General features: G+C 43.0%; 1 protein-coding gene and 1 pseudogene across 1 annotated transcript; both read right to left on the bottom strand.

Moving 5' to 3' along the window:
• Nucleotides 1–1,776: 1,776 nt before the first annotated feature.
• On the bottom strand, nucleotides 1,777–11,998 carry LOC129356779 (glutaminase kidney isoform, mitochondrial-like; annotated as a pseudogene).
• Nucleotides 11,999–15,121: 3,123 nt separating this feature from the next.
• On the bottom strand, nucleotides 15,122–26,115 carry LOC129356786 (NGFI-A-binding protein 1-like). Its single transcript, XM_055026335.1, is given in 10 exon segments — nucleotides 15,122–17,217; nucleotides 17,220–17,237; nucleotides 17,698–17,865; nucleotides 18,403–18,483; nucleotides 18,486–18,576; nucleotides 19,029–19,148; nucleotides 20,143–20,194; nucleotides 20,689–20,822; nucleotides 20,904–21,706; nucleotides 26,046–26,115. Coding segments are annotated over 9 exon segments (1,521 nt in total). The 5' UTR covers nucleotides 21,705–21,706; nucleotides 26,046–26,115; the 3' UTR covers nucleotides 15,122–17,161.
• Between the last annotated feature and the right edge of the window lie 1,319 nt (nucleotides 26,116–27,434).

The following is a 27,434-nucleotide window of genomic DNA, read 5'->3' as shown; positions in this document are numbered from 1 at the left end:
GTATTTATTCAAGTGTTAATTTTCTTTAAAAAACAACCATTCAGATAAAAAAATCTATAATTTTACATTTAAGATCAAATAAAATCTTGTTTGTAATTATTTTCTACCCAGAACTTATTAAACTGCAGTTTTTGACTCAATTATGTAAAAAAATAAAAAATAAAATAAAAATCTACAATTATTAATTGATTAATTAAAATTAATTATTAAATTTTATTGTCTCATTTAAAAATAAACTGAATTATTTGTTGCAAAATGTGTAAAGTGAAAATATTCAAAATGTGATTTTGATGTTTATCACATTTTGTTACTTAAACACATTTAAAGTCATTTTGTTGTGAAAATAAAAAGTAATTTTCACTAAAAAGTGTAAAATGGTTAAATTTGTATGTTTTCTTTGTCAAACTTGAGTTTGTGATCTTTAGTCCTAATGAGCTGCAGGCTGCAGAGCTCTGCTTTAATTAGTCTAACTTACCTTCATCACTGCTGAAGACTCTGAAAACTCTCCTGTTTGTATCAATGTGACTCTGCTCGGCTTGTCGGGCTTTAATTGTTCCTCTGAGGTGGAGGCCCAGAGAAAGTATTTCTGTGTAAAGATGAAGAAATAAAGCTGGAGTCTGTGAAGCCGAGTCCTGCTGGGATTTACTGCTGAACAGACGAAGGTCTGCAGGAGCCCAACGAGTCGCTGCAGAGAATCTGGAAAGTCTTTGGTCTGAAGATGAAGAGAATCTGAAGACCTGAAGCTCCAAGCTGTCATCAACTCTCTGATCAACACGTTTCCTCGCCTCTTTTCTTCCCTCGCCAGGTTTTTCCACAAAATTTGACAAAGTGTGAAAATGTGGTGATTTTTTCGTGACAAATTTACGCGGAAATCATTTATTTTTGTAATGAGCAGTAGCTCAGAGGAATAAGACGTGGACTGGAGTCCACAGGTTGCAGGTTCGAGTCCTGAACTCTACTGATTTTACTTGAATTTTTCCTTTATTTGAGTCAAAACACAACAAGATCCTTGCTGGACTCGAACCAACAACCTTTAGATAAGCAGCCTGTATTCCTCCTCTCTCCGCCACTCGCTCTACACTAAATTGCTTTTTTTTTAAAACTTGTCTTCTGTTTTGGAGGATTGGTGAAAAAGGGGCGTCAACCGTGACGACTGGAGGCGTGGCTTCAGAATCGTCTCTGATCCAGGAGAAAAACTCAAAGTTCAGATCCAGAAGGTCCAAACTGAGCTGATGCATCTGGGCGGAAAAGCAGAACCAACATTTACTGCTCAACATGTTCAGAACAACAACGGAGGAGATCTGGAACAATTTCACTTCATCTGCAGCTCCACTTTTACTTCTTCACTTGGAGGCTTTTTTATTTCTCCTCACATGTTGGGAACTTTTAAGATCATTGAAACCAGAAGGAAAATATTGATTTTCCATCCAATGATCAGTTGCAACTTTGTAAAAACACAAAATGTTTCCCAGTGTTTCAGTTTCTGTTGCAAAGGGAGAAAAGAAAAACTTTTCTCTGCAAATTCATGAAATACAAAAATTTAACTTTTCAAATTTAGCCTCACCTGGTTGGAAATAGAAGAGAAAAAATAAAATGAGGTTTAGTGAAAACACAACCGACTCTAATGACATTTAAAATTTGTATATATAAAAAAGAAACGTTTGAAAATATAAAACATAAAATAAAAAGTCTGGAAAGTCAGAAAAATTTAGAAGCAGTTGTTTTAATTCCTGAATGTTAGATGAAATTATTAGGAATTAAATGACAGGAATTCAGTTTGTTTTTATATATTTAGTTTTTATTTGGATAAATATCTGCTGGTGGCTCAGCGGCATAAATACACAAGAAGAAGAACCAGAACAAACACGTTACATTCAGAAACAAAACGTCACATGATCCAAAGAGCTGCAGCTCGGACCATGCCGCAGCTTTGTGCTTCCTTTGTGACCTTTGACCCCACTACCACCCGGTTCTGACCCGACTTCTGGAATGATCCTCCTTTTTTTTAAAGTTTGGATTTGGGAGGAAAAAAACAAATAAAACATGATTGTTTCAAACTTTCAGCACAAAAACAGAACCGGACTCTTCAAGTATGAGTCAGAAACAATCTGCATCGGAAAGCGTGTCAGCGTCCTGAGTGGAACACACACACACACACACACACACACACACACACACACACACACACACACACACACACACACACACACACACACACACACACACACACACACACACACACACACACACCTCAAACTTGCCATCAGCAGGGAGAATATTCAGGATTCAGCCGAATCTTGGACCAGAACTTCACCCAGCAGGTCTTACTGGTTCTGGTGAAGGTTGTTACCGTGGTAACACTTCCTGCCACCTGAACATTCATCCCTTCTGACTGCGGCTCGGTCAGAACCGGTCCATTCAGCCTGGCAGTGTCTCTTCTGATATGTTCAAACGGAAGAGAAATAAGAGAGGAAATAAAGTTTTACAGGAAAACAGCGACAGTTTAACATATTTACACTTATATACAAAACACACCACCATGTCAGGGTCACACCATGAACGCATACTCCACTTCCTGTTTCCAGAATAAAAGCACCGGCGCGTTTGATTCATGGTTGGACGCAGAGGAGGGAATAAAAACCGATTATTTCACTGGGAGAACAGATAAACATGATGAGGAGCTTTTATACTGAAGGAGCCTCCAGGAAGTCACAGCATGCCGTCCAGGTTCTTCTCGGCGCTCTGCGAGTCGGCGGCGGCGGTGGCATCCTGAGGGCTGTACTGGGTGGTAGTCTCTGAGGATGGTGACCACGTCGTGATGGCCGAAGTGCACCGCCTCGTCCATCGGCGTGTTGCCCCACCTGCACGCAAAACACGACAACACCATGAAAACGCTGCTGGAACGCTTTGAGGACAAAGTTTGATGCTAAAAAATAACAAATGAAGGAAGAAGGAAGAAAAGACAGGAAATGAAGGAAGTAAGAAAACCAAAGTAAGGAGAGTAAAAAGGAAATATGGAGAGAGAAGGAAGGAAGGTCAAAGGAAAGGAGGACAGATGTCAGCAGACAGGAAATAAACATGGAGACACTGAGGACCAGGTCTGAACTGGTCCTCAGTGTCTCTGTGTCCCTGGAGACGCTCCTACCTGTCCTTGGGGACCGGGTTGACCTTACAGGCCTCCAGCAGGAAGCGGACCACCTCAGCGTGACCTGGAACACACCAGCAGAACCTCAGCCTTCACAACACACACACAGCAGGAAGCAGCCGCCTCCACTTCCTGTCTGGGCCTGACCTTCAGCCGCCGCCACGTGCAGCGCCGTCCGGGAGTCGTAGTCCCTCTGCTCCATGTCCATGGAGGACAGAGCGAAACGGCGCAGGGCCGACACGTCTCCGGTGTAGGCGGCGAACAGCAGGTTGATCACCGACTTCACCTGCAGAGGAGGAAGAGGAGGGAAACCTTCATCGTCTGCAGCCTGCCAGCAGCAGGCGCTGCAGAGGAAAATACGCTCCTATATCTCACTGAAGATACTTGTCAGTGTTTTATTTGCAGAGTCCTAGAAACTGGACTGAAACACTTGGTGCTATTCAGTGTTTCTGCAGCTGCAGCAGCAGCAGCAGCAGCAGCTGACTCACCCTCTGGTCTCCTCCCTCCCTGCGGGGGTCCAGCTTCTTGGCGAAGTGCCTCAGATTGTCGTAGTTGTGAAAGTTGCAGAGAGAAACCAGATCCTGCAGACAGAAAAGAGCCCGGTTTCAGGATCCAACAAGTTCTGCTTAGGAAATCTTAAAGAGTTTTCAAAGAGTTTGAAAATTCAAAAACCTGAGAAATTTTGATTAATGATGTAAAAGCAATAAAATGAGTTCAATAATTTCCATTTTTTGTTTTTGTCCCCAAACGAACTGAGTCTACTGGATTATCAGAACCCGAACAGAACCAAGTTACCGTGCAGAACTGGATCCCTCTCACGCTGTTTCCCAGTTTGTCCAGTGGAGGAGACCAGCACATGATGCCCATCACGTTGGGAACCACCAGCAGGATCCCGCCGGCGACGCCAGATTTCGCCGGCAGCCCAACCTGCAGCAGAACGACAGTGAGCTCCCGTCTTCATGGAAAGCAACCGAAGCGTCGCGATCGGTACTGACATGGAAGGCGAACTGGCCGGAGAAGTCGTACATGCCGCAGGAGTGCATGAGGCTCAGCGTGTTGCGGACCGCCTCGGGGCTCAGCACGCGCTCGCCCGTGATTGGACAGAAGCCGCCGTTGGCGAGCGTGGCGGCCATGACGCTGGCGCTCTCGCAGGTCACCTCGATGGAGCAGAGCTGCAGAGAGCAGCCGGGTCAGGGAGCGGCTCCGGCTCCCCGCCGAGCCCAACCACAACCAGAGACTCACCTGGAAGTAGAAGTCCAGGATGGCGGTCATGTCGGTTCCTTCAGGGAAACACTGTGGAGGACAACCGGATCAGAACCCGATCAGAACTCCAACACTTCCTGAACACCAGACATCCTCACCTTCTCTTCTCTTTCAGGTAGTAGCCGATGGCAAAGTTCCTGTCTCCGGACTCGCGCTCCGACTGGAAACTGGGTCACAAACAGAACTAGGCGGGTTCATTAACGCCGGCAGTGAACCGACCTGAGACCAGAAGGTTCTGCTGAGGAACTCACGTGGCGTTGCTGAAGCCAACGTACTCGTTTCCTGCCAGCTTGTTCATGAAGTTCATCACCTGCAGAGAGGAGGAGGACAGGTGAGAAGGAAGGAAATGTGAAATGTGGGATGAACAGAAGCGACGGTTTCCCTCGGACTCACGTAGTCAACTTCTCTGCGTTGCTGGCTCCTTGCTGAAACACAAAGAACCCGGTCAGAACCAGCCGGCAGGAAGCAGGCGCACGTGAACAGACATCAGCTAGAAACACTACGGGGTCAGAGGTCATTCAGTGTGATCAGTTGAGGTTAGAGAGGGAAACTCGTCTACTTCAACTGTGACGATGTTAGCCTGGCTGCAGCTTGGCGTCTCCATAGTTACTGGAGTGAGTGATGAGGTCAGAGCAGCTGAGGAGAAAACGGAGGTGTTACCATGGTAACGGACCTGCAGGGGATCGGCACCTAATCCACCTCGTTTGCTTTAGACGCTGCCTTTCTCCCTGAAGTTCTCTGAACCAAGGAATTACGCAGGAAGTGGAGGAGTCACTTCCTGTAAGCGGCTCTCTGGGGCTCCTGCTGACTTAAATATGACTAGGATCAACAGGTGGCGCTCTTGTGTTTTCCAGACGAGCACAGAGAGCAAATCCCTGAGTGAGAGCGAAGCGTTCAGGTTAGCAGAACCCAGAGCAGCTCCGACTCTGCTAATCCCCTTTTAGCATGATGCTCCAGAACCTTAATCTGGCTGGAAAATAATCTGTGGATCATTTCCGTCTGACTGCAGAGGAAGTCAGGGGTCGGTCAGAAACGCCGGGGCTTACCTTGATGAGGGAGGTGCAGACGATGGCGCCGGCGTTCACCATGGGGTTGTGGGGTTTATCTGCAGGGAGGCGTTAGCAACATTTTAGTGCTGCAGGTGGAAACGAGGCGGCTTAACGAGCTTAACGAGGAGTCAACATCTGCAGGGTGAGGGAGGAAAACTGAACATTTCTGACAGACTCAACATCTGGTGCAGCTGCAGGAATCCACTGGGAATGCAATGAAGCAATAACTAAAGTAACAATTTAATCTTTATTGTTTTCTACCTATTTACTATTTAGCTCATTTAATTGATTAATTGCGACAGGATTAGTCAACATTTAGCTTTCATACTTATAACCATCTCTGAATAATCGGCAACGTTAATTATTAAAACCAGACGTTGGGAGCAGAACGCTGCTGACACAACTGGCCTCCGTACATCCATCAGAGAAACTAAATAACTAAAAACGAGCTGTAAGATGAACGACAGGCGTTAATTTCATCCAATCAGGTGCAGCCCTATGATAATTTGCTTGTCCAGTCGTGTTGTGCTTGATTTTGTTCGTCCAATCAGAAGTGGAGCTCTTGTGAAACGGCTAAATGTCACAAGGATTAATTAATAAAATACAATCCAGGGTCAGAGGAGGAAACTTTCTGCAAACTCTTCAGAGAACAAGACGGGATTCAGAGAGAAACCTCCTGAGTTTTCACCCGGCTTCTCATTACTGCTGGATCACATCTCTGTGGTAACAGAGTGATGACATGGATCCTCTGTATGTGAGCCAGCTTCCTGGGTTGGCGAACAGACACACGCTGACATATGAAACAGTAGACCTGTGTGTGTGTGTGTCCTCACCGTCCTCGTTCAGGAACAGCTTGTTGAACCTCAGCCCGCTGGGCTCCTTGCCGATGAAGCGGTGCACGTACTCGGTGCCGTGGTCGTGGACGGCGATGGCGTACTTCAGCGGCTTCACACACGACTGCAGACAGAAGGGGACCTTGGTGTCTCCCACCGTGTGCCTGGGAAGACGACGGCCTTCTGAGTGTCAACAGGTCACACACACCTGCCTGTTACACACACACACAACTAAAAACCCAAACGGTACCGTTGTCCATCGACGGTGCACAGCGCGACGCCCCAAAGGTCAGGACTGAAGCGAGCCAGCTGGGAATGTAGTCCGCCACCTGCAGGAGACCAATATAGTGGCTTTCTGTAAAACACCAGAGGCATGATGATGCGCTTCCTGTTAGCATACCTGCCCTCCTGACAGTTTTTTGCCGTTGTCATAGATGTCATTGATGTGGGTGGAGAAGGACTGGAAGTCTGGGATGACGAACTTCTTCCTGAAAGCCTGAGTCAGCAGGACGATGTTGCTCTGCACACACCTGATACCAGAAAAACATCATTAGAAACAGATTCAACTGGAACATGATGACGTTTGTTCAGGTTCCAAACTGAACAAAATGTTTCTGGGTGGTGGTTCTGTCAGCATGAAGCTCACCCTGACCCCAGTGAAGTTCAAACCCTCAGACAATTATTAATTGATTAATGATCAGACTTTGACCAGGTTCTTTCCAGAAGCCACCGTGTTTTTATGGTCCTTGTAAAACAATAGAGAAGTTACGAGTAGGTGTTTGGTGACATGACGCTCCATGCAGCTCAGACCGACACGTTTCTATCACTCCTCTTCGTTCCTGCTGATCCTTCTCATGCGGTGATTACAGCACCTCTCTCTTCAGCTGGCAGAGAGAGTGCTGCCTAATCCCTGCAGAAACAAACACCAGCAGCTCACGTGCTCCGCTCCAAGTCTCTGACAAGCTGAGCTCTACAAATAAGCCGCAGAGCAGGAAGTGATGGATGGCGGCCAGCAGCCGGCTCTCAGGTCTGCTCCCTGCTGAGTCGTCATATGTCCCGCTCTCCATGCTGCCGCCTCCCAGCTGGCCCTCCTCCTGCTGCCCAATGTTTACACAGATCCAGCTTCTCCTCTCATCACTCTTCTTATTCTTCTTCTACTTTGCTGCATCCAGAAGCTGCAGCTGGCGTGCAAACAGAGGAGTCCTGAATAATTCAGCAGATCCAGTGACCTTTTTCAGCTGCAGGACTCCGGGCTTCGGTTTGTATTTTTAGGTGGACAAAGATGAAAAATTTATGCTGGCAGCAAAACGATGCAGCAGAGAAATAAAGAAGAAACTGAGTCTGGAGCCCAGACAAAAAAAAAACAGAAACAGAAACAGACGGGACTGGAATAGATGAGTGATTAAATTAATGATTAAATAAACAATAAAATAAATCAGTCACATGTGATTTCCTACTAAATATACAGTTTTATTTATTTTAGTTATTTAAAAATAAAATAAATAAGTATAGAAATATATCTATATTTAATAAAAAATTTATATTCTTTTAGTGTTTCCTAAAAATTATTAAAAATCTAAAAAGCTTTTACAAATGAAACACTATTTTATCAAAATAAAATACAGCATACTTATGAGAAAAATACTTTTGATTTGAAGAATTTTAAATAACCAATACTGAACACTGCTTTTATTAGAATAAAAAATATTTTTATAAAGTAAAATAAAAATTGAGCCTAGAAGCAAACTGTTTAAAACAGAAATAAGGAACTTTTTGTATAAAAATAAATTAAATTCAAATAAAACAGGAGAATTTTTTTTGTTTTTTTTTAAGCCATAAAGTAGAAAAATAATTAAAGCGTACTTCTTGAAGAGATGTCGGTCCAGCGCTCCGTCTGAGGTCGTCTTCAAGGTGACCTTCAGCATCTCCATGCACTCTTTGAGCCGAGGGTCTCCGGTCCGAAGCCCCGTGGATTTTAGAGCCTGCAGGCAGAGACATGGACGATCAGAGCAGCGAGGCGGACGGCGTGTCCGTCTCCGTCCTCTCCAGACTCACGGTGGTGAACTTGTGAGCCGGGATCTTCTCCTGTCCCTCTGCGATGGTGTAGAACAGCAGATCCTCCAGGCTGGGCAGGATGCCCGCCTTCCTTCTCCTGCAAGAAACACAAACATGCAGCAGCATGAGGGGGGTGGAGGCATGATGCTGCCATCGCCAGGCCCCCAAGGGCCGCCGGTGTCTGGGTGCTGCAGCACCAGCCAGAACAAGCTGCAGCGATGAAGGCCTGGAGGCATCTTCATCACACTGAGAGGTTTCACCAGCTGCGTTTCCATTACAAATGTCAGCAAATCTCAGTCTGTTTTCTGCTAATGTAAAAAAAACAACATGATTTTACAATGGTGGGGTTTCCAATAAATAATAAATCATGTGAATAAGCTTGTTGATGCAAAGTCATTAGAAATCATGGCGGATACGAATGTAAACACTTAATATTCATAATTCAGCGCTAGCGCTCATCTTCTATCAGCCAATCACAGAAGACATCTCCATCTTGTTGAGGCTTTGGAGCGATAAGCCCCCTACTTGGGAGCAGCTATGGATACAACGCTTTGGTGAAATAGCTGTTTCTAATTGCACAATTTGATAGTTAATGGAAAAGCAGCTGCAGTGGAAGAAGCTACATGTTAGCAGCAGAAACTTCCAGCAGTTTCTCCAACTGCTGCCTGGTCTTCCCACCCCACACCAGACCCCCCAGGGAGGAACCATACCATGGCGACAGGAGATCTCTGCTATGATTCATTGCAAAGAGGATTTAGTCCGGCCTCACCGTGCCCTGCAAGGCATCATGGGAGCTTTGACCTGCATGTTAGGGGAAGCAGAGCTACAGCTGCAGCATCAGGTTTCCAGTTTTTAATGGTAAAAACAAAACAGTAGGACTCATTCTACTGGGAAGAGTTTGGAAGGAAAATCAGTCGTGGTTTTCTGTTTACATTTGTTTTCATCCCTGACCTCCACCTGGCATTTTGAGACACCTCCTTTATAGAGTATTTTATTTATCTCCTAATATCCATATCCCACTTTTTCACAGAATTCTGAATTATTCACCCCCAAATAAAATCTGATGTGTGTCACTTCCATGTGTGAAACAATCATTTCTGTTTTCAATCACCTGCAGTCATTTCACCCGACTTTTACATCATTCATGTGACACATGGTTCATAATTCTGCACCAGAAGAAGCCAGAAGCAATAAATCAAGATGTAAACAAAGGCTGAATTTTATAATTATGAAATTATTTATCATCAAGATCTGTATCAATGTAGCAGTCAGTGTTACAACAAATCTGAAGAGGCCTCTGACTGATTCATTTGTTTAGCTGTCTCATTTTTGATCAAACAGGACAATTTCTGTTTGTTTCAGATGCAAAATGAAGAAAAGTCTCAAAAAAGTGAAGAAACTGGAAGCCTGGAGATGCTGGCAGCCTGCTGGCTGACCTCTGACCTCATTAGTGAAGCCTGGAGGTCAGAGTGGGTGAGTGGGAAGGGGGTTGAAGCGGAGCCACTGGGGGAGGTGAGCTGTTTTCAAGGTAAAAGCAGCTTTCAGGAGCAGAACATCTATCTACTGAACAGAAGCACCACAGAGTGGGAGAACAAAACTTAGAGAAAATAAAAGAGAAACATACTTACAAATGCAAAGCAAGCAGACCAACATGGAGAGAGAGATGTGCAGAGGAGAAAGAGTGAATTAGTGCGACACATTAACACATCGTTCATCAGCAGAAACACAACATGGACGCCCAGCTGCTCGTCTTCCACAGATTACCACTGCAGATATCAGCCTGTTGGGGGAAGCATAGTGTTCACCTCTCTTTCCCATTTTGAAGAGACATCTGGACTCCTTTCGTACAGTAAAAGCCTGACGCTGTAAGAGACAACGACCTTCATCCATCCTCACAGTTAATCTCTAATCTGCAGCCTGGAAGTTTCACACATGCAGGGGAAGCTGCAGTATCCAATCATGTTGATGGAAAAATGTGTGGAAGGAAAAAGTGCACAGGTAAGTGATTAGATGCACCACTAATGTTGCATTAATGGTGAATGCAGATTTGCATAACTTCATTGATATATCTAGAATTTCTAACTGCACTTCCTGAACCATCCAAAAGGTTTGATGCAGTTTATTTTTATATTGATTTATCGGTTTCTTTATTTATTTTACATTGTCAGATTGCTAATTACACTGACTGAAAACATTTAATTATTTTTACATGTGTGACCAAGCTTGTGAAGCTATTGGTATATTAACTGTGCTCTATTGCTGCAGAGTTATCAAATACATTTGTATACAAGTCAATATAGGTCTATATTTAAAAGAATTTAAAGACTTACAAATATATGCAAAATTGCTAATTAGCAATTGTGTATTAGCAATTAGTAAAAGTAATCTAACTTTTGCCTAACAAAAAGTCTCACAAGGAAAATCTAATACAATATACAAGATTAAAAAGTCATGATGCAACAAATTTAAAACCTGTGATTAAAGTATTTAAGGCTGACTCACTTTCTAAACATGAATTTAAGGCCTTTACTGTTCATAAATGTTTTTAAGACTTTTTAAGGATGTGTGGATATGAGATTTACAACATGCTGAGATTCAAGAGTCCTAAAGAGAGTCAGTCTTGAATCAGAGACATCAACTATTCTAGCAGAACCAGAACCAGACAGCGGCTTGGTGCATTTTATTTGGAAATCAAAGCATTTGGGTCTGACCAGGATCTACCAGAACATTTAGAGCTTTTAAATGAGCAGAACCACATACGGAATATGCAATCTGGGCAAAGGAGCCTCAACCACGTTGAAATAAACATAATAATCAGTGTGTAATGAATCCAGATTAATTATAAGTCTGTTTGTGGTTGCAGTATTGACATAAATGAACTTGTCGGTGATATAATGAGTAGATGCAGCTGAAGTAACAGGGCTGCTGGTTGGACCCGGACGCAGTCATGCCTGACCTTCAGCAGTCATTGAGTTGGTTGTTTGTGTTGTTATCGTTTGACCAGCAGCTCCCAGGTTGATGTCTAACCGGATCTCCTCTGGGATGAAGCTGAACATGATGATGATGATGCAGAAGCTGCTGGTCACGATTCATGGCTCGTTGCACCTCACATGCTCCCATTTTCGGACAACTCTGTATATTTTGGTTTTCGCTTTAGGCTGTTTTTATCTTGCCTGATCAGAATGTTGTCACATTTATCGATACTTTAAATCATATTTAAAAATTAATTTGACTGCGGGGTTTAAGCGGTTCAAACGATAACCCGGATTACTCACTTATCTCCGGAGGTGTCGCTGGTGGCTTCGCTGTGGCCCTTCGCGGTGCAGAAGCCCCGATAGCCGGCCTTCCTGCCGGGCTGCGGGGCTCTCCAGCCGCTGAGCGGACAGGCGAAGCTGAGGGCAGCCGCGGCCGCGGGGGGACCGATCATAGCGGCTCTGACCGGCCACTTCAGCTGGCTCTGGAGCAACTCCTTCAGAGCTGCCGTCGAGCGAAAAGGCAACATTTTATGTTCGCCCTAAAAACCGAACAGGTTTTCCGGATTGTATTGGGTGCAGAAGGGTGAAATAAACCTGGAAAAGTGAGTTATTCCTCCCGGAAACCTCCTCCTAACGGTTCTCCTTGCGACTCTACGGCTCTGAATATCCACAACCTACCTTTCTCCCGGGGCGGCGATTCATTGGACAGTTCCGTCCCGTGGTGGCCTCTGATTGGCTAAAACGTCTCTCAATCACCATAAAGTCCCGCCTACTTTTTGACCCAATGTTTTCGTCCATAAATCTGTTCACTATATTTATTACACCTGTCTACATACCTACATAAATCTTTACATACTTAATAATTTCAATAAATAAAACGACACAAAAGATGAAAAAATTAACTATATCGGGTTAATTAATGTTTTTATGACCAGATGTTCTAATAAGCAAATTACTTCCTGCAATTTTTTGCTCTTAAATGGATAAGCAGAAATTTACATTTGATTTACTTTTCACATTTAAAACAATAAACACAATAGTAGCAGCCATGAGACTACAAAACAAGATTGCATTTTTAAAAAAACTGCTGCGAAATCAAGTTTTTATACTTCCATTATCTTAATTAGACTTTTATCTTTAATTTTCTAATTGCTGAAGGAGGTCATCTTATCCTGCTCTGCCACCGTGTGGGCGTTTTTGATTCTGCATCCTGTTTCATTTCTCAATAATGTGACCCTTTCTGGGATTAAAGTGAATTTAGCGCCATCTCCTGGAAGGAGCAGAGCATTAACCACCTGATATTTATCTGCTCTGTTCCTCAGCAATAAAATCCAGTTGAAACGAATTAAAATGTTTATTCTGACCTTCAATAACCTGTGTGGGTGATTTTTGACACCCATAAACAAATGGCCTACAAAAGCGATTACTCATTGGAAACTATTTGCTGATCCCACTTTCTGCTCTCTCTCTCTCTCTCTCGGCTCTTATCAGCCTTTATCTAAATGTCGACATAGAAACTCCACCCACCTGGACCTCCCAGGAGGATAAAACAAACCGATCAGAGCTGACGCCTCTGAACCTGGGCATCAAATATTCATGCATGAGTCTGACCTGAAAACAGAGACAAATAAAGGGGACTTCCAGTAAAAATTACAGGAATCTGCATTTTTGATCAACACGCAGTCAAAAAAAAATTCCTTCTTTGTGCAGATGCGTACGTAGACGTGGCCTCGGTTTGTGCGCATGCAGACATTTTTTCTGTTATAACTGCTATAACTGCTTATCTTTCAACTGCTCAGCATTTGTTTGATGTGAAAGTTTTAATGCAATTCAGGTTTTCCATTTTGTCACATCACGACCACAACATGAAAGTATTCAAGCCTGTCAGAAATGTTTGGCATTTGGAGCTCAGAAAAGTTTTTCTGGAAAATTTCAGAGATTATTCTCAAAATTAAAGATGATTATTATATTATTATTATTATTTTATTATTATTATTATTATTATTATTATTATTATTATTATTATTGTCCTTAGAAATCTGATTGGATATATTTTCTTTTCAAATTTTTGATCTGGCCCAGAAGATTTTTCAAGAGAATTTCTCAGGTTTTTTCTTGGCAAATTTTCTACTTTATGAGATCAGAATATCTAGAACATTTCAGAAAACAATTATCTGAAATTTAGTATTTTTTTCTTGCAAATGTTTGACCAGTGAATCTTAAACATTTCGTTTATCCTAAAAAAATATGAAATTGATCTCCAAATGTAATCCTCTTTCCTCACAAATGTTGAACTTGGAAGCTCAGAAAACTTCTAAGTTTTTCATGACATTTTATGAGATTAATCTAAAAATCAATCTGAGTTCCTTTCTTTCTCTTTTTTTGTCTTTGGATCTTAAAAATGTCTTTTTTTCTAAAAACAAGAATAATGTAAAACTTTTGACGTTCTGAAATTTTCACGTTTTTTAGAGATTTTTTTTCTTCGCAAAATTTTCAGTTTGTGAGTTCACAAAGTTTTTCTACAATATTTCTGAGGTTAAAATATTTTTTTTGTGGAAATCTACTTTTTAAATTTTTTTAGCTATAGTCCCCCAATGTGCTGACGTAGAAAGCATCATGTCTCCACTTTTTGTTTGGTATAAGTATGACCAAGAACATTGGTGGTGCTTTTTAATGTAAAATTTGAACGTAGCCTTTCTGAGGCAGTAAACAAAGGAAGCGGAGCGGGATCCCAGGCGGAGCCGCCCACCGCCGCTTCCTGCTCCCTCCAAACCGGCTGATGGCTGCACATCCCTCCCACGCTGCTCAGCGGCTGGCTGGCTGGCTTCCGCCCACCACCGGTGGAGCCGCCGCCCACCTCCAGCCGTTGCCATGGTTACACATCCCCATCATCATCATCATCATCTTGTGTTGGAAGAGGAGGGAGGAAAGAGGAGGAGGAGGAGCGGCGCTCGGCGTGGGCGTTCATGAGCCGAGCTGCTCTCCAGAGAAAATCTGTCTACGTATCTATGTGCGTGCGTGTGTGTGTGTGTGTGTGTGAGAGAGAAGGAGACCTGCGTCAGAGTGAGTCATGAGCCACTTTCACAATGTGTTGATGTGACGCTGATGCAAATCATCCACTCAGGGATTCATGTGCAGCTCATCCTCCCAGCAGACTCACCTGCAGCGGAGACCAAAGGGCTAAACATGGCGGCTTCCTGAAGGATAAATCACATCACTTCTTCAGATTGGTTGGGTTTTTATGGTCATTATTAACTTCAGTCCTCAGTAAGTTATACATATCAGTTAATCATGCATTTTATGAGGTTTTAACCCTTTTAAGAAAATCCCTCTTTATTTTTCTAATCCAAATAATCCTATAAATGAGGGATTATTTGGGATTTTTCTAGACTGGGAGGAATTTATTCTGATTCATTTTTACATTAGACAGATGGGTTTTGGTCCTACAGACAAACTGAGTCGATTTAAATGGAAAAGTAAACATTTTGTAAACAAATTATTCCATCCTACCTGCTGCTGTAAGGCTAAAAATATGATCAGAATATTATGTTCTGAATTTTTGAATGCGCAATTTATGGATTTGTTTGTTACCATTGAACTAGAAGTAAACAAAAAGAAAAGACAAAGAAAATCTAAATATATGGGATGGAAAAAGCAAAGGGAAAACATTACAAAAATAAAGTTACATTTCCCCAATAAGGCATAATGTGATCAATTTATCCCTTTTACATCCACACAGCCAGAAAATAAAATATAAAAACAGGAACCAGAATCAGAACCAGAAAACACACCAAACCAGAGTTCAAAAAATAAAGTTTAATGTTTATGTGCTGTATAACAAATAAAATATATTAGTGTTTAAAAAACAGGTGCATAACTGGGTGAAAGCCTAATCTATCGCTTTAAAGGAAACAGTGATCAGAGAGACGACATGCGAGCGTTCTGCCATCGCTAACCTGCAGAAAATCAGACAGACGAAAACGTTTCCCAGAAGGTCCCACCCTGGTGACAGACACACAGTTACTGAGCACATGACGAAAACGCGTTAGGATGCAAATAGACTTATTACTTACATAAATATTGCATTGATCTCTGAACGAGACTAAACTATGTGCAGGGGGTCAAACAGATGTATTTACACAGAGAACACTGAGCCGTCATGTTTCTACGTCTAAACATCAACAACACGTCGGAAATCTGCACACATGGCCAGAAAACACTGTTAGAGCTAAGGCTAAAAGCAGTTCTTATATACCAGACACCGTTTTTTCCTTAGTGACAATTAAGATTTCTTTTTTTCTGTTGTAGCTCTACATACATGAACACTGTATCGACACCAAAAATCTACAGCAAAGTTACACTGGACACAGAAAACCCTGGCTGACAGATTAGGCTATTTGTTATATTTACAAGCTGCTGCTTCAACAGCAATAAACTTTTTTTTTTTTTTTTTTCATTTTTAAATCTTGCAGCCGCTGCAACAAAACCCCCCAAACCTGCGAGCTTCGCTTCTTTTCCTGTGTCCTCAGAAACACGCAGGAGTTTATTCCTGAAAGTTTCTCCTCTGACAGCAGCAATTTGCTAAATTACAACGTGAAACGTTTGCTGCTGCTGATCCACAACAGCTCCTGTACATCCTCTTCATAAATTACCTGCCATAAATACACACGAGGCAGCAGCGGTCGGTCCCGCCTCGTTCGAAGGAAACGTTAAAAAATGACAACCTGCTGCAGGGCTGCACCTTAACTCGGCCTCCTTACTTCACCCTCTGTCCCGCCACCCTCTACAGCAAACACCTGGATGGAAACTAAAGGTATAAATCCATTACAGATGTGTTCATGATTCAAACCGCAAAAACAAAAAATAAATATCACTTACTATTGTTCTAGTTTCCAGTGCAAATATCTTAGTTCCAGGCATCATTTGTCACAATAAAATCAAATGAATGAGGTTTAAAATCTCCCAAGTTAATTATTTTCTCCACTTTATTCAATGAGAGCATCAATAAATAAAAGTACATTTGAAAATATGAATAAATAGTTACTGTGTGCAGTTTAGTAGTAAAAGTATAACTACTTTATGTGACTATTGTGAGTTTACCAAGAATATTCACAGCTATAAAGTTACAGAAAAAATAAATAGTTCAATTTTATTTAGTTAATCAGATTGATTGATATGAATAATTCCTTAATATGAATAAAAACATACGAGTTCCTGTTGCAGATTATATCATTTAAAGCAAAACATTTTTGCCAGTGGATCCAGTATTTGTTTAAATCAACATTAAGGAGTTATTCACTTAAAACAAGTTAAGTTTGTCTTATTTCACATGCACTAAGACATTTGCACTAGAAACTAAATCGTAACTGCCTGGTGAAATGTTCGCCGTTCACTCCCAAGACTGATACTTGACAGTGACCTTTGCCCTGAACGAGCACGATAACAGTGTGGATTTAGCAAGCAGATCATGTTTGCGACAAGATTGTTTAAAAACAGAAATTTCTAACTGCATCAACACCATCCAATGCTTGAGCCTCCACAGCAGTAGTGGAGTTAAGATTCAGGCCCTGCCACAGAAAGCAGAGGTACCAAGTTTAACTCACATCAACATCCAAAGGAAACACAAAGAGCACCGAGGGGCTTCCTGATGTGCTCTCAGGTGCTTTGGCAAATACTTTTAAAAACAAAGAGACAAATTAAAATAAATGCTATTCATGAGGCAACGTTGGTTGTTAAGGCTCTACTGTGGCTGTGCTTGCTTAGTATCTATAGATGGGTGATAACTGCATACTGTCAAGTGAGTAGAATGAAGAGGGTGGGATGATGGAGAGGCGGGAGGCACTATGTGGAGTCTTCTGGCTCTGATTTGATGATTTTCTTCTCGGCGTTGCCGGCGCTCGCTGTGACGTCCCGTTTTCTGGAGACACATAAAACGCAGCATCATCAGCATACAGGTTTTTCAGAAAACGAGCCGATAGATTCCAGTCTGGTTACTACTGAAAAATTCACCAGATATCAACTTTTTTCTGCACATACTGCTCATAATGTTACGACTAATTTAGCGTCTAACAGTAAAAAATAAAACTCAAACGCTTCGCCACTTGCTGCTATGGTGATTCACACCTTTCCATCAAATTCAGACTCAAACTCAAAAATCTAGAGCGTGTTTCATCATTGTGCTAAGCTGTGTAATCCCTAGCAAAATCTCAAAATATCTTAAAACTTAAATTGTAATTCAGGTAAACTCTGAATATTAAGCTACATCATGTGAAAGATGCTGTTACAGTTTAGTTGTTTGACAGTTTTGCAAACATGGTTCATGTTTACAGTCGTTTTTTAAAGACAAAAATAAGCCGGTTTGATTCAAAGTGAATCACCTGTTGCTGGTGTTTTAGCCTCATCTGTGCTGCTGCTGTTGTGGTTGTTGTTGTTGTTGTGGTTGTGGTTGTGATGGCGCTTCAGCTCATTGGCTAGCTGCTTGCCCAATGGGAGGTCTCCTTCCTGCATGCTCTGACTGACCACCCGCAGGTTGATTGGTCGATCATCTGGAGGAAAACGACCAGGAATGAGATCGGACTCAGTGTTTCTATCTAAAGACAGGAGTCACGAAAAGTTCAGAAAAAAGAAAAAGAGGAAGAAAAGTAGAGCAGAGAGAGAGAGAGAGAGAGACGCCCCCCTCCAGGCTTCTGGCTAGAGGTAAACAGGCGTGGGCGCCATAATTACAGGTGCATTGTGGGATTTGTGGGAACAGCGTTATAATGAGCTGTCGAGAGTGGGTGAGAGAGGAAAAAGGATGAAAATGAGACGAGGCCTGGAGGAGAAGAAAGATCCTGAATAATGATGCGCCTCCTCTCCTCTGTTTGTGAACTCCAGGCAGAACAACGACTGACAGCCGACTGTGGAAAATCTGCACCTTTCAGGCGTTTACTTCCAGTCAAAAGCTTCATGTCGACGTGAATTAGATTTAAATTCAGCTCAAAAACAACAAAGAGTGAAAACAATGCGCCGTATCTGGGCACAGGGGGCAGCAGAGAGCCAGAAAAAAGTGTCAGAAATGAGTGAAAAGTGCTGAAAAGACCTACCCTGGCTGTCCCTGCTGAGGTCGGCGGCACCGGCGGCTCCGTTGGTGTTCTGGGCGTCGTTGAGGTACTTGAGCGCAGCGGGGGGATCCTCCAGTCCAGAGCCTGCAGCCGCTCCTGGACGGCGGCGTCCTGCAGGATCTCCATCTGCCTTGCCAGCAGGCGCTCCAGCTGCATCTGACGCACAGAGACCAGGCATCAGCTGGGAGTCCGGCGTACTGATGGTCTTTCATATGCTAATTCAAGCTAATTCTGGTCTAAAACTGACCAATCAGCACAAAACGAGGCTCCTAAGTATCTATAGATACAGACTTAATCTGTCACTGTCTCTTTAAATCACAGCAGGACGTCTCACATCCAACACAGCCAGGAAATCTCTTCTTCTTATGAAAAATTTTACAATCAGTCTCAAAAATAACAATGCATTAAAACTACTATTACATTTTTGTTGCATATTTATTGCAGGGTAGTGGCAGTGTCATGCTGCGGGACTCTTTCTACATCTAACACGTAATGAAAACTGTGAATAATCTAAAGGTTTTGTAGCTGTAAAAGCAGAAGGAACTATTGCAGCAGTGAAATCTTAAATGTTGTGTCTGGTTCCTGGACGTCGTCCAGGTTGGTCCTACCTGCAGGTTGCGTCCGACCGTCTCCTCTCCTTTGGACTTGGCGCAGGCCAGCTGCTCCCTCAGCATCTCCTGCCTCATGTGGATGGCCTGCAGTGCCTCCTGGATGTCAAAGAAGTTCTCCTGCAGCACAGTTACGTCCCTTCAGTCAATCAGTCTTTTCCAGTCTGTCTTTATTTGAACTCTATCTGCAGAAATAAGGGCCTGTCTCTTTAAATGAGGCTTTAAGCAGATTTAAACGGGAATCCCCTGTTTTGTGTGAACAGGTGTCGGATCATCTGCGCCTCTGGATCCCTGTGGAGCCGCCACATGTTTTCCATCAGCGGCTCGCTCTGTGAGAGGAGCCATTCAGAACCGGCTCCGGGCCGAGCGGCGCCGGGAGAGCAGCGCTCAGACCCGGCTTTGTACTCGGCTCCAGATCGACGCTCTCAGAGGAGCTCCAGTTGCCAGACCCGAGTCCTCCGAACCCGCACTAATGTGGAGCTTCAGCTTCGTTACTTTGATGTTTCACTTCATGATTCCACACAAACCATTCAGAGGTTCAAACACAAACATTTGCAGCACAAAGTGAGAAAAATTCAATCGTGTTGACCTAAAATCTTTTTTACGTTGTTGTTCATTCTATTGATTAAATGCAACAGCAATCAGACTTATGTGTGAACGGCTTACGACCCGAAAGCGCAGAAGAAGAACCTAAACGTCACACAGCAGCGCTTTGTTTCCAGAAGGAGGTTAAAACTACTTCAACATATTTTAACTCAACTAAAAGTAAAAAGTATTTGGTAAAAGGCCGACTCAAGCACTGAATAATCACTTAATATTAAAAATTACATCATCAGATGGACTAAAGTACAAAGTTATGTGGAAATTTTGGTAGTTCGTGAAGCAAAATTTAAATAATTCATAGAAATAAAAAAACTGGAAACAAACATTTTGCAAATCAGTTTCTTTCTAAAAGTTATGAAAATGTAACAGAAACTGCAGGAAAATCTGGAAATTTTACTCAACTAAGAAAATGACTCAAGTAAAAAGTAGAGTGTAGAAAACTTTACTTAAAGTACATTTTTGCCTGATTGTCAGAAGACGGCGTCTCTGATCCACAGTAATCTGAACTCACCTCGGTTTTGATCCTTTTAGGCGACGGTTCGTCTCTGTCTCCACACCGAGATCTGCAGATCAGGAAAGATACAAAACATTAGTTACCGTTCTGGACCTTCGGTTCTGGTTCTGCTCATGTCTTAGAGGAAGGATGGAAAGTCTGTTTAACCCATTTTTCCTTTGGAGCCAAGTTTGTGCTGCATTTGAATCCTAAAGAAAATCTATCAAACTTCAGATATCTCACAAATGAGATGTTAAAATACATGAAAATTCTCCACTTTTGAACATTTTCAAAAGTTGGCATTTCGACTTTACAAGGTCAGAAAAGTTAAACGTTTTTTGAATTATTTATAATTTCAGGGTTTTTCTTGTAAATCTGGAGCTCAGACATTTCAGATTTATAAAATTTCTGAGATTAATCTAGAAATTTTAGAGCTATTTTCTGGAGAAGAGAAAAGTTTTTCTAGAAATTTTCTGAGATGAATTTTGAATTTTTGAGTTTTTGGTGGTGGTCTAGTCCTAACACTGCTGCAGCAGTGATCTGTGTCTGCTCTTCGTCTCTTACTTGCTGGTGCGGTAGGTGTATTTGTAGGTGACCTCTCTGGAGATCTGCCTGGCGAGTCCGAACAGCTCGTCGCGGCGCGTCAGCAGAGCCGTGTCCCTCATGCAGAGCTGAGCCGCCGCCTCGTTCACCGTCAGCTGCACAGGAAACAAACCAGTCGGGTTACACAGAGGAAGCGCCCCCTGCTGGGCCGCAGTTTCTCCGGTTCGGTGAAGCACCTCGTGCAGCGTCAGGTGTTTTCCGTCCCTCCGCTTGGAGTCAAAGCGCCCGTAGATGGCGCTGTACTTCCGGATTTCCTCCTCCCTCCGCGGGTCTTCGTCGCTCATCTCAAAGATGTGTCCGATCATCTTGGCCAGCTTCTTGTTGTTCTTCAGCTGCTCTTTGACGTCCGCCGGGTCCGTCTTAGGAAGTCCAGGCGCCATCCTGTCCACGCACTCCAGGACCGACTGCACTGCCGCCGCGTCCAGGGCCTCCATGGCGTCTCTGGGGGACGACGGCGAGCCCAGATCCGACGGAGACAGGCTGTGCTCGCTGTCATTGCTGTGGCCCGACCAGAACCGCGCCTCGCTGCTCCCCTGCAGGGGCGACCCGGTGGAGACCTTCTCTCTCGCCACGTCCAGCTTCCCCGGGTCGGAGCAGGCGGCGGCGATGGCTTTGGGAATCTTCACGCTGGCGGTGTTGGAGCGGTCCTGGGCGCTGAGCAGTGTGGGGGAACCCTCGGGCAGCTTGTAGACGGGGATGCTGCAGACGGGCAGCGAGGTGAGCGGCTGGTTGAAGATGGCCGGGTTGGTGACCCAGTCCCGCAGCGCCTTCTGCAGGCGCCGCACATGCAGCGGCTTGCTGGCCATCCCTACCAGAGCCATGATCTCTAGGAACTCCTCCTCTCCGGCCTCGCACAGCTGCTGCACGTCGTCGCCGCCCTGCTGGATGAAAGCCTCGTAGTAGTAGAGGAGGTTAGCGCGCTGCAGGATCCTGTAGAGCTGCAGCTCACCCAGGGTCCTCGGCAACACCGCCGCCATGCCTGAAACACAGAGGAACCAGAGTCAGCCGATGCAAACACCTCAGATAAACTGAAAACATTTACCGTCTCGTCATCTGGCTAACTCATTTTAGCACAAGTTAACGACATGAGAAGTAACAACCATGACTTTGAAAGACTCAACAAGATGAAAATCTTCAAAAGTTTAATTTGTCTTACTGAACGTTGAGGTTGGGATTGGTTGTTAACCTCTGACCTCTTTACTTCTGTCTGGTTTTTGTTTTTATGACAACAGACATATAAAAGTCAAAGTCCTGCTCAAACACTTAAGTCAGTACAGTTGTATTTGGACTTTAAAGTGAAAAAAATGTGTGAAAATATATTTTCCTGATGTCATGTAAGCATTATTTACAGGATGCTTCTGCAAACAAGCAATTCAGAAAACTGAAGGCGAAACTCTTTTGTTGCCCTTTTAAAGCTAATAGCTTCTCATTTATGATGCTACCTGCACAGTTTCCATGGAGGCAGAGCTGCAGCACAGCGGAGAGGAAGGGGGCGGAGCTACAGATCAGGATATTCACCTTTTTTCTTAAAAAAAGTGAAGAAATTTCAAAAGGATAGATGCCAGCAGTCCTTTGCTGATTGGAAGGACTGAATGCACCTGTTGAGCCTCAAATGTTGAGGAAAAATCTGATCAAATTTGCTATTGTGGCAGAACTAGCTCGCATTCATTTATGATAGTGTTATTTTTTAGCTCTAGCCTGTTAGTTGAATTGAGAAAACACAGATTAAGTATTTCAAAATATCCACCATTTTCCTCCCTGAAAGTGTCTCTACATCCATCAGGTTGGTATTTATCCTCCGTTAATGCCGCCATTAATCTAAACTTTTCACAAAAAGCTTGAAGTCACGGCGTGCTCCTGCCACTTTAAGCTGATTCAGGGAGTACAGGCTTGGCTGCGAGTCTTCCTGGGTGCATGTGAGGCCCTGCGGAGGCTGGACTGACTGAGGAGTGGCAGCCAGCCGGCCCGGCTTGCAGGGAGGACCACATGCCTCTCTCCACCCCTGCAGGATGTGTAGGTGGTGGGCCTGCCTCGCCCAGAATAGGCCTGGGGAGCCAGGCAGGCGTCGACTCACAAAATGACACAGACAGAAGCTGCCTGACACAAAACCAAACGTAAATAAATATCTGTAGGATTGTTCCCTCAAAAACTTCCTTGTTTTTAGTACACAAATCCCTCCAATCAGCCTGATTTACACTGGACATCATGTAAACCTATTGCAACATGCAGGTTTCATCAGATGTAAACACTAATCTCTACATGTATTAGTTTGCAGTGACTCAGCAGCGTGTTTCCCTGTAAATCTCTGCAGCTCGGACCTGTATGGACGTCGACCGGCAACACAAAGGAAGAAACGTGAAGTCAGAGCGAGTTCCTTATCTGCAGCACGGACTGAAAAGCTTCTAGAAAACCTAAAGCAAACAAACGTGTGCAAACTGATGTAACGGAGGATCTGAGTCGCTTTTGTTCAAACGGACTCAAAAGGTTCCCGGAGTCGAAGATCCGCCGCAACCTCACCCTGAAATAACCAAGAGTAGCTGGTGGCCAGATTTGGCGAACAGACGGTTCTGGTTTCACACCAGAACCAAACGGCTCAGCCGGATATCAGGACTTTCACTGCGCTGTCCTCATTCTGTCATCAGACAGAAAGACCAGAGCCAGACGAGCCGCTCCTCAACAGCTTCTGAGATTCCAATTTACCCTCAAAAATATGTTACACATATTCATCCCATAAATACAGCACTGGGTTATTTATTTAACATATATTTCAAAAAATACGATGAAGGCAAACAATAAAATGCTGAGACCAAATTTAAACCCTAGATTTGTGATAAAATTATTATATTTATATAGTCATAGGATAAGGTCAAATAATCAAAGTTTGTGAAAAATTTTAGATAAAATAAATAATTAGATTTGTAATATTAGTATAGATGGTGTTTATTTTCCTCTATCAATATTTATTTTACCAGAGCCATAATTTAAAATATATATATAGTCACTCCAAATTTTAAGAGTTTATGAAAAACTGAAAGATTTGTAATAACAGGATAATATTTGATCAGAATAATTAAAAAAAAGGCCAGACTATAAAAGTTTATATTTGATCAGAATAATTTGATAATATTTGATCAGAATAATTTTAAAAAAAGGCCAGACTATGAAAGTTTATCTAATGAAATATGCCAAAGGTTCGACAAAAACCTTTGTAATAATATTATTTCATTTTTTAAAAATACTATGAATACTATGAATAAAGGCCCCCCGGTGGGCCCCTCTTTGCACAGCCCCTGGTTGACCTCCAGATTTCAGCAGCTGCTTTCTGATTCTCCCTCCTCCTGATGCTGCAAACAGTTTGCAGCATCAGCAGCATCAGATCTGCAGGCCGACCAGAGACACGTTCACCTCTGACCTCAAGCTTCCAGACTTTCCAAAACCGTCTTTTACAATCAGAAGCCCTGATTTTCAATTAATCAGTGATTTTCAGCTTTTTCCTTCCTGACAGCTGCATTACTCATTCAGCCGGATATCAGTGATGTTTAGCTGAAAAACATTTGTTTTGAACCGTGAAGTGAAAAACAGCAGGTTTGAGTTTTAAAGCAAACGTTGAGCGAAGCTTTGAGTCTGGAAAACAAAACGAGGACATGCAGGACGTGAGCAGATTTGATAAAGAAGAGGTGGAAAATAAAGGAGTGTGAAATGTCACTTAAAGAACATTAGCATTGATGATAAAAACACGTGGGCTAGTGGAGCTTCTTAAGGCGCTCTCGTCCTCCTCCGCCGGTTTAGGAGTCACTCACTGCAGATAAACATTTTCTGGACTCTTAAGGCGATTTATTTCACAGATGTTAACCGCATCACGATTGTTTTGCACGTTTTGGGTTTTGTTAATGACTAAAGGTGAATTTAGTCCAAAAATGCTGCCTTTCCTCTGCTTCTTGTGTTAACATGAATGTTTTCAGTGAGCTGCTGTGAAACGTCATCTGAATATGTGAAGTTTCAATGAGGAAACGTCCAGGCTCAGGAAGAATTTGTTCGTTTCATATTGTGTTGATTTTGAATGTTTTCCTTCCATTTCCGACTAAAACTCTGGAGCTAAGCGTATCGCTGACCTGTGGGTGAGCAGCAGGTGAGCCTCTGGAATCACAGCAGCTCTGACACGCTCAGGTGGGACTCCTGACTGGAGAGAGGAATCCTCTCCCTTTGCTCTGATTCCGGAAATAAACTCCGACATTTCTCAACCAGAAGGCGTTCTTGGAAGCTCATCATGACACTTTCATAACACCTTTTCAAAAGTGGACACTAATAAATGTTCACTGCTTGTGCTGCAGGATTTAAACAGTTTTTCAAGGGGTGTCCCACAAGGCTCTATTCTCATCCCTGTTTTTTCTCTACTTGATGCTTTTTTTCAGAAACATTGAATTTCCTTTTATTTTTATGCAGATGACAGCCTGGTTTGCCCTCCAGCATCAAAAAATGGATTTGACTAAATTAACTCAGGAATGGAGAAAGTAGATGACAAAAGGACGAAATCATGTTGAACTTTCATACCTGAATTTGAGCAACAAACCAAAAGCCAAAGTCAAATCCGGTGACGATTGTTGGAAATAAAGTCGACTCTTTCTCTGTTCTTAGGAAATGAGTCCTTGGAACCGGTTCCAGATGTTAAAGTTTGATTTTTAACAAAGTAAATTTCTATTCACTGGCTGCCAGCTCTTCCTGATCTTCCATTCCCTTCTTTTTTATGCTGCAACTTGCTGCCATTTCTCTGGAAACAAAACATTTCATTTGTATGCAGATGACTACCAGGTTTATGTTTTCTCTTTATAATGAGCTAATGCATTAAACTTCTGCATAGTGTATTAAACTTGTAACCTTTGTGTTTGTGCACAGAGTTGTACAGTTTTGTTATTGGGAATCTTTAAAGTGCTTTCTAAATAAAATGAGTCTGATGTTTGGAGCTTGTTCCTCCATGAGGGTGTGTGATGTAATCCTGAAATACTCACTTTGTTTGTCTGTAGCAGCTAAAAATAACATCAAATATGTCAATAAACTGTAACGTTTAGAGTCCGGTTACATAGAGATAAAACAGCTAAGATGCAGAAAGTGAATGACTGATGTTGGCGCTTTAACAAATGTCTGATTTAAACGGACTTTACTCTGTTCTCCTGCAGACTTGGTTACATTTAACTGCGGTTCCTTCACGTGGCTGCATTTCTCCAGAGCATTTCTATCTTTGCAGCAGAACTAGATCACAGATTCATCATCATGTGCAGCAGAATGAGGAGGAAGCGCCATGGTGGATGAAGTCTTCCTACCTGGTGAGTGTTTGGCGCGCCCTGGTCCGGGTCCTCTTCCTTTCCTGAGTTCCTCTTCTTCCTCCTCTTCAGTTTTTCAAAAACACAACAACAGCCCGTCGCTTCGCGCACAGCAGAAAGAAACCAGGAATCCCACAGAATGAAGCAGGAGCAGCGCGCAGACGGGGGAACCTTCAACTTCCAGGACGCAGGGAACCAGCAGGAGAGGCTGTGCGTGTTTCTGCGTGTCCTCTCCTCTCTGCGTGAAAACTTTTTTTCCTCAGCAGAGAGAGAGAAAAGAGCGCAGAATGTCAGCGGAGCTTTGTGCGTCTCTTCCCTCAGAGTGTGTGTTGCGTGTGTGCGTGGGGAGTGTATGATGAGTGTGTGATGTGTGTGAGAGTCCTCTCCCAGCGTCAACACCCCTGCACTCTTCTCAAAGGTCAAACCACACGAAGAGGCGCGCGCAGACACTTCCGCCTGAGCCTACAAAATAAAAGCACCACAGGCTGGAAACGTAACAATAATCCAGATTATTGAGGCAAAATGCAGCAAAATGCGTCACTGACGCTGCGTTTTTAAATAATAAACAATCCATCCAGACCGACTGTTATTTAGTATTAACTTAATAAGGCAATATAAAATGAATTTATCAGTGTTTTATGAATGCAAACACTAAATACTCACAGAGCAACATAAGTAACTCTTTATTTGAAGACATATTTTGATGAAACAACAATTTTTGATCTTAAACTGAAAGCAACAAAAGAAAAGAGCCTGATAATAACAGAAAAAAAATTAAATAGTTTAACCTGGAAATTTGTCTGAAAATATCCCATCATAACAATGAACAGTCGCTGTGTCCGACTTCTATGTTTCACTTTCCAGTATTGAATAAAACTATTTTTTTAAACATAAAGCAACGTCACCATTTCATTCCAGACTACCCTGTGCTTTTATTTTGTCAATACTTCCTGTTTGTCATCCTAACCACGTGCAGCTTCACGCAGCAGCTGAACAAAGTGGGATATTCCGCGCGGTCGCCACAAAGCCTGCTTCTCCTCTCTCTCTCTCTCGCCCACGCTGCTCCCTGCGTGACGCAAATCCGCGCGTGGGTGGACACACGGGGCGTGGGAGGCTTTCTGCACGGAATACCAAACACAGGCAGGTTCGACACCCACAGAGACACGCAGAGACGCTCCTGACGAAGAGCAGAGAGAGACAGTTTCATCAGCAGTAAATATTGTCTGAGAGAAACATTCAGTATTCAGTATCCTCAGTCTGGGGCCTCTGTTGATATTTACATTGTTATTTTATAGCAATAATTGTATTTAAATCGGACATGTTTTTATTTTAAATATTTAATAACATCAGTTTTTGTTCTTTTGTCTTCTATAGTTGCATTTAATAATT

Source organism: Poeciliopsis prolifica, unplaced genomic scaffold, assembly GCF_027474105.1.
Source record: "Poeciliopsis prolifica strain line A6 unplaced genomic scaffold, Auburn_PproV2 SCAFFOLD193, whole genome shotgun sequence".
Taxonomy (NCBI): Eukaryota; Metazoa; Chordata; class Actinopteri; order Cyprinodontiformes; family Poeciliidae; genus Poeciliopsis; species Poeciliopsis prolifica.
The sequence above is the reverse complement of the archived record's forward strand: the minus strand, read 5'-3'. Positions and strand labels throughout refer to the sequence as shown.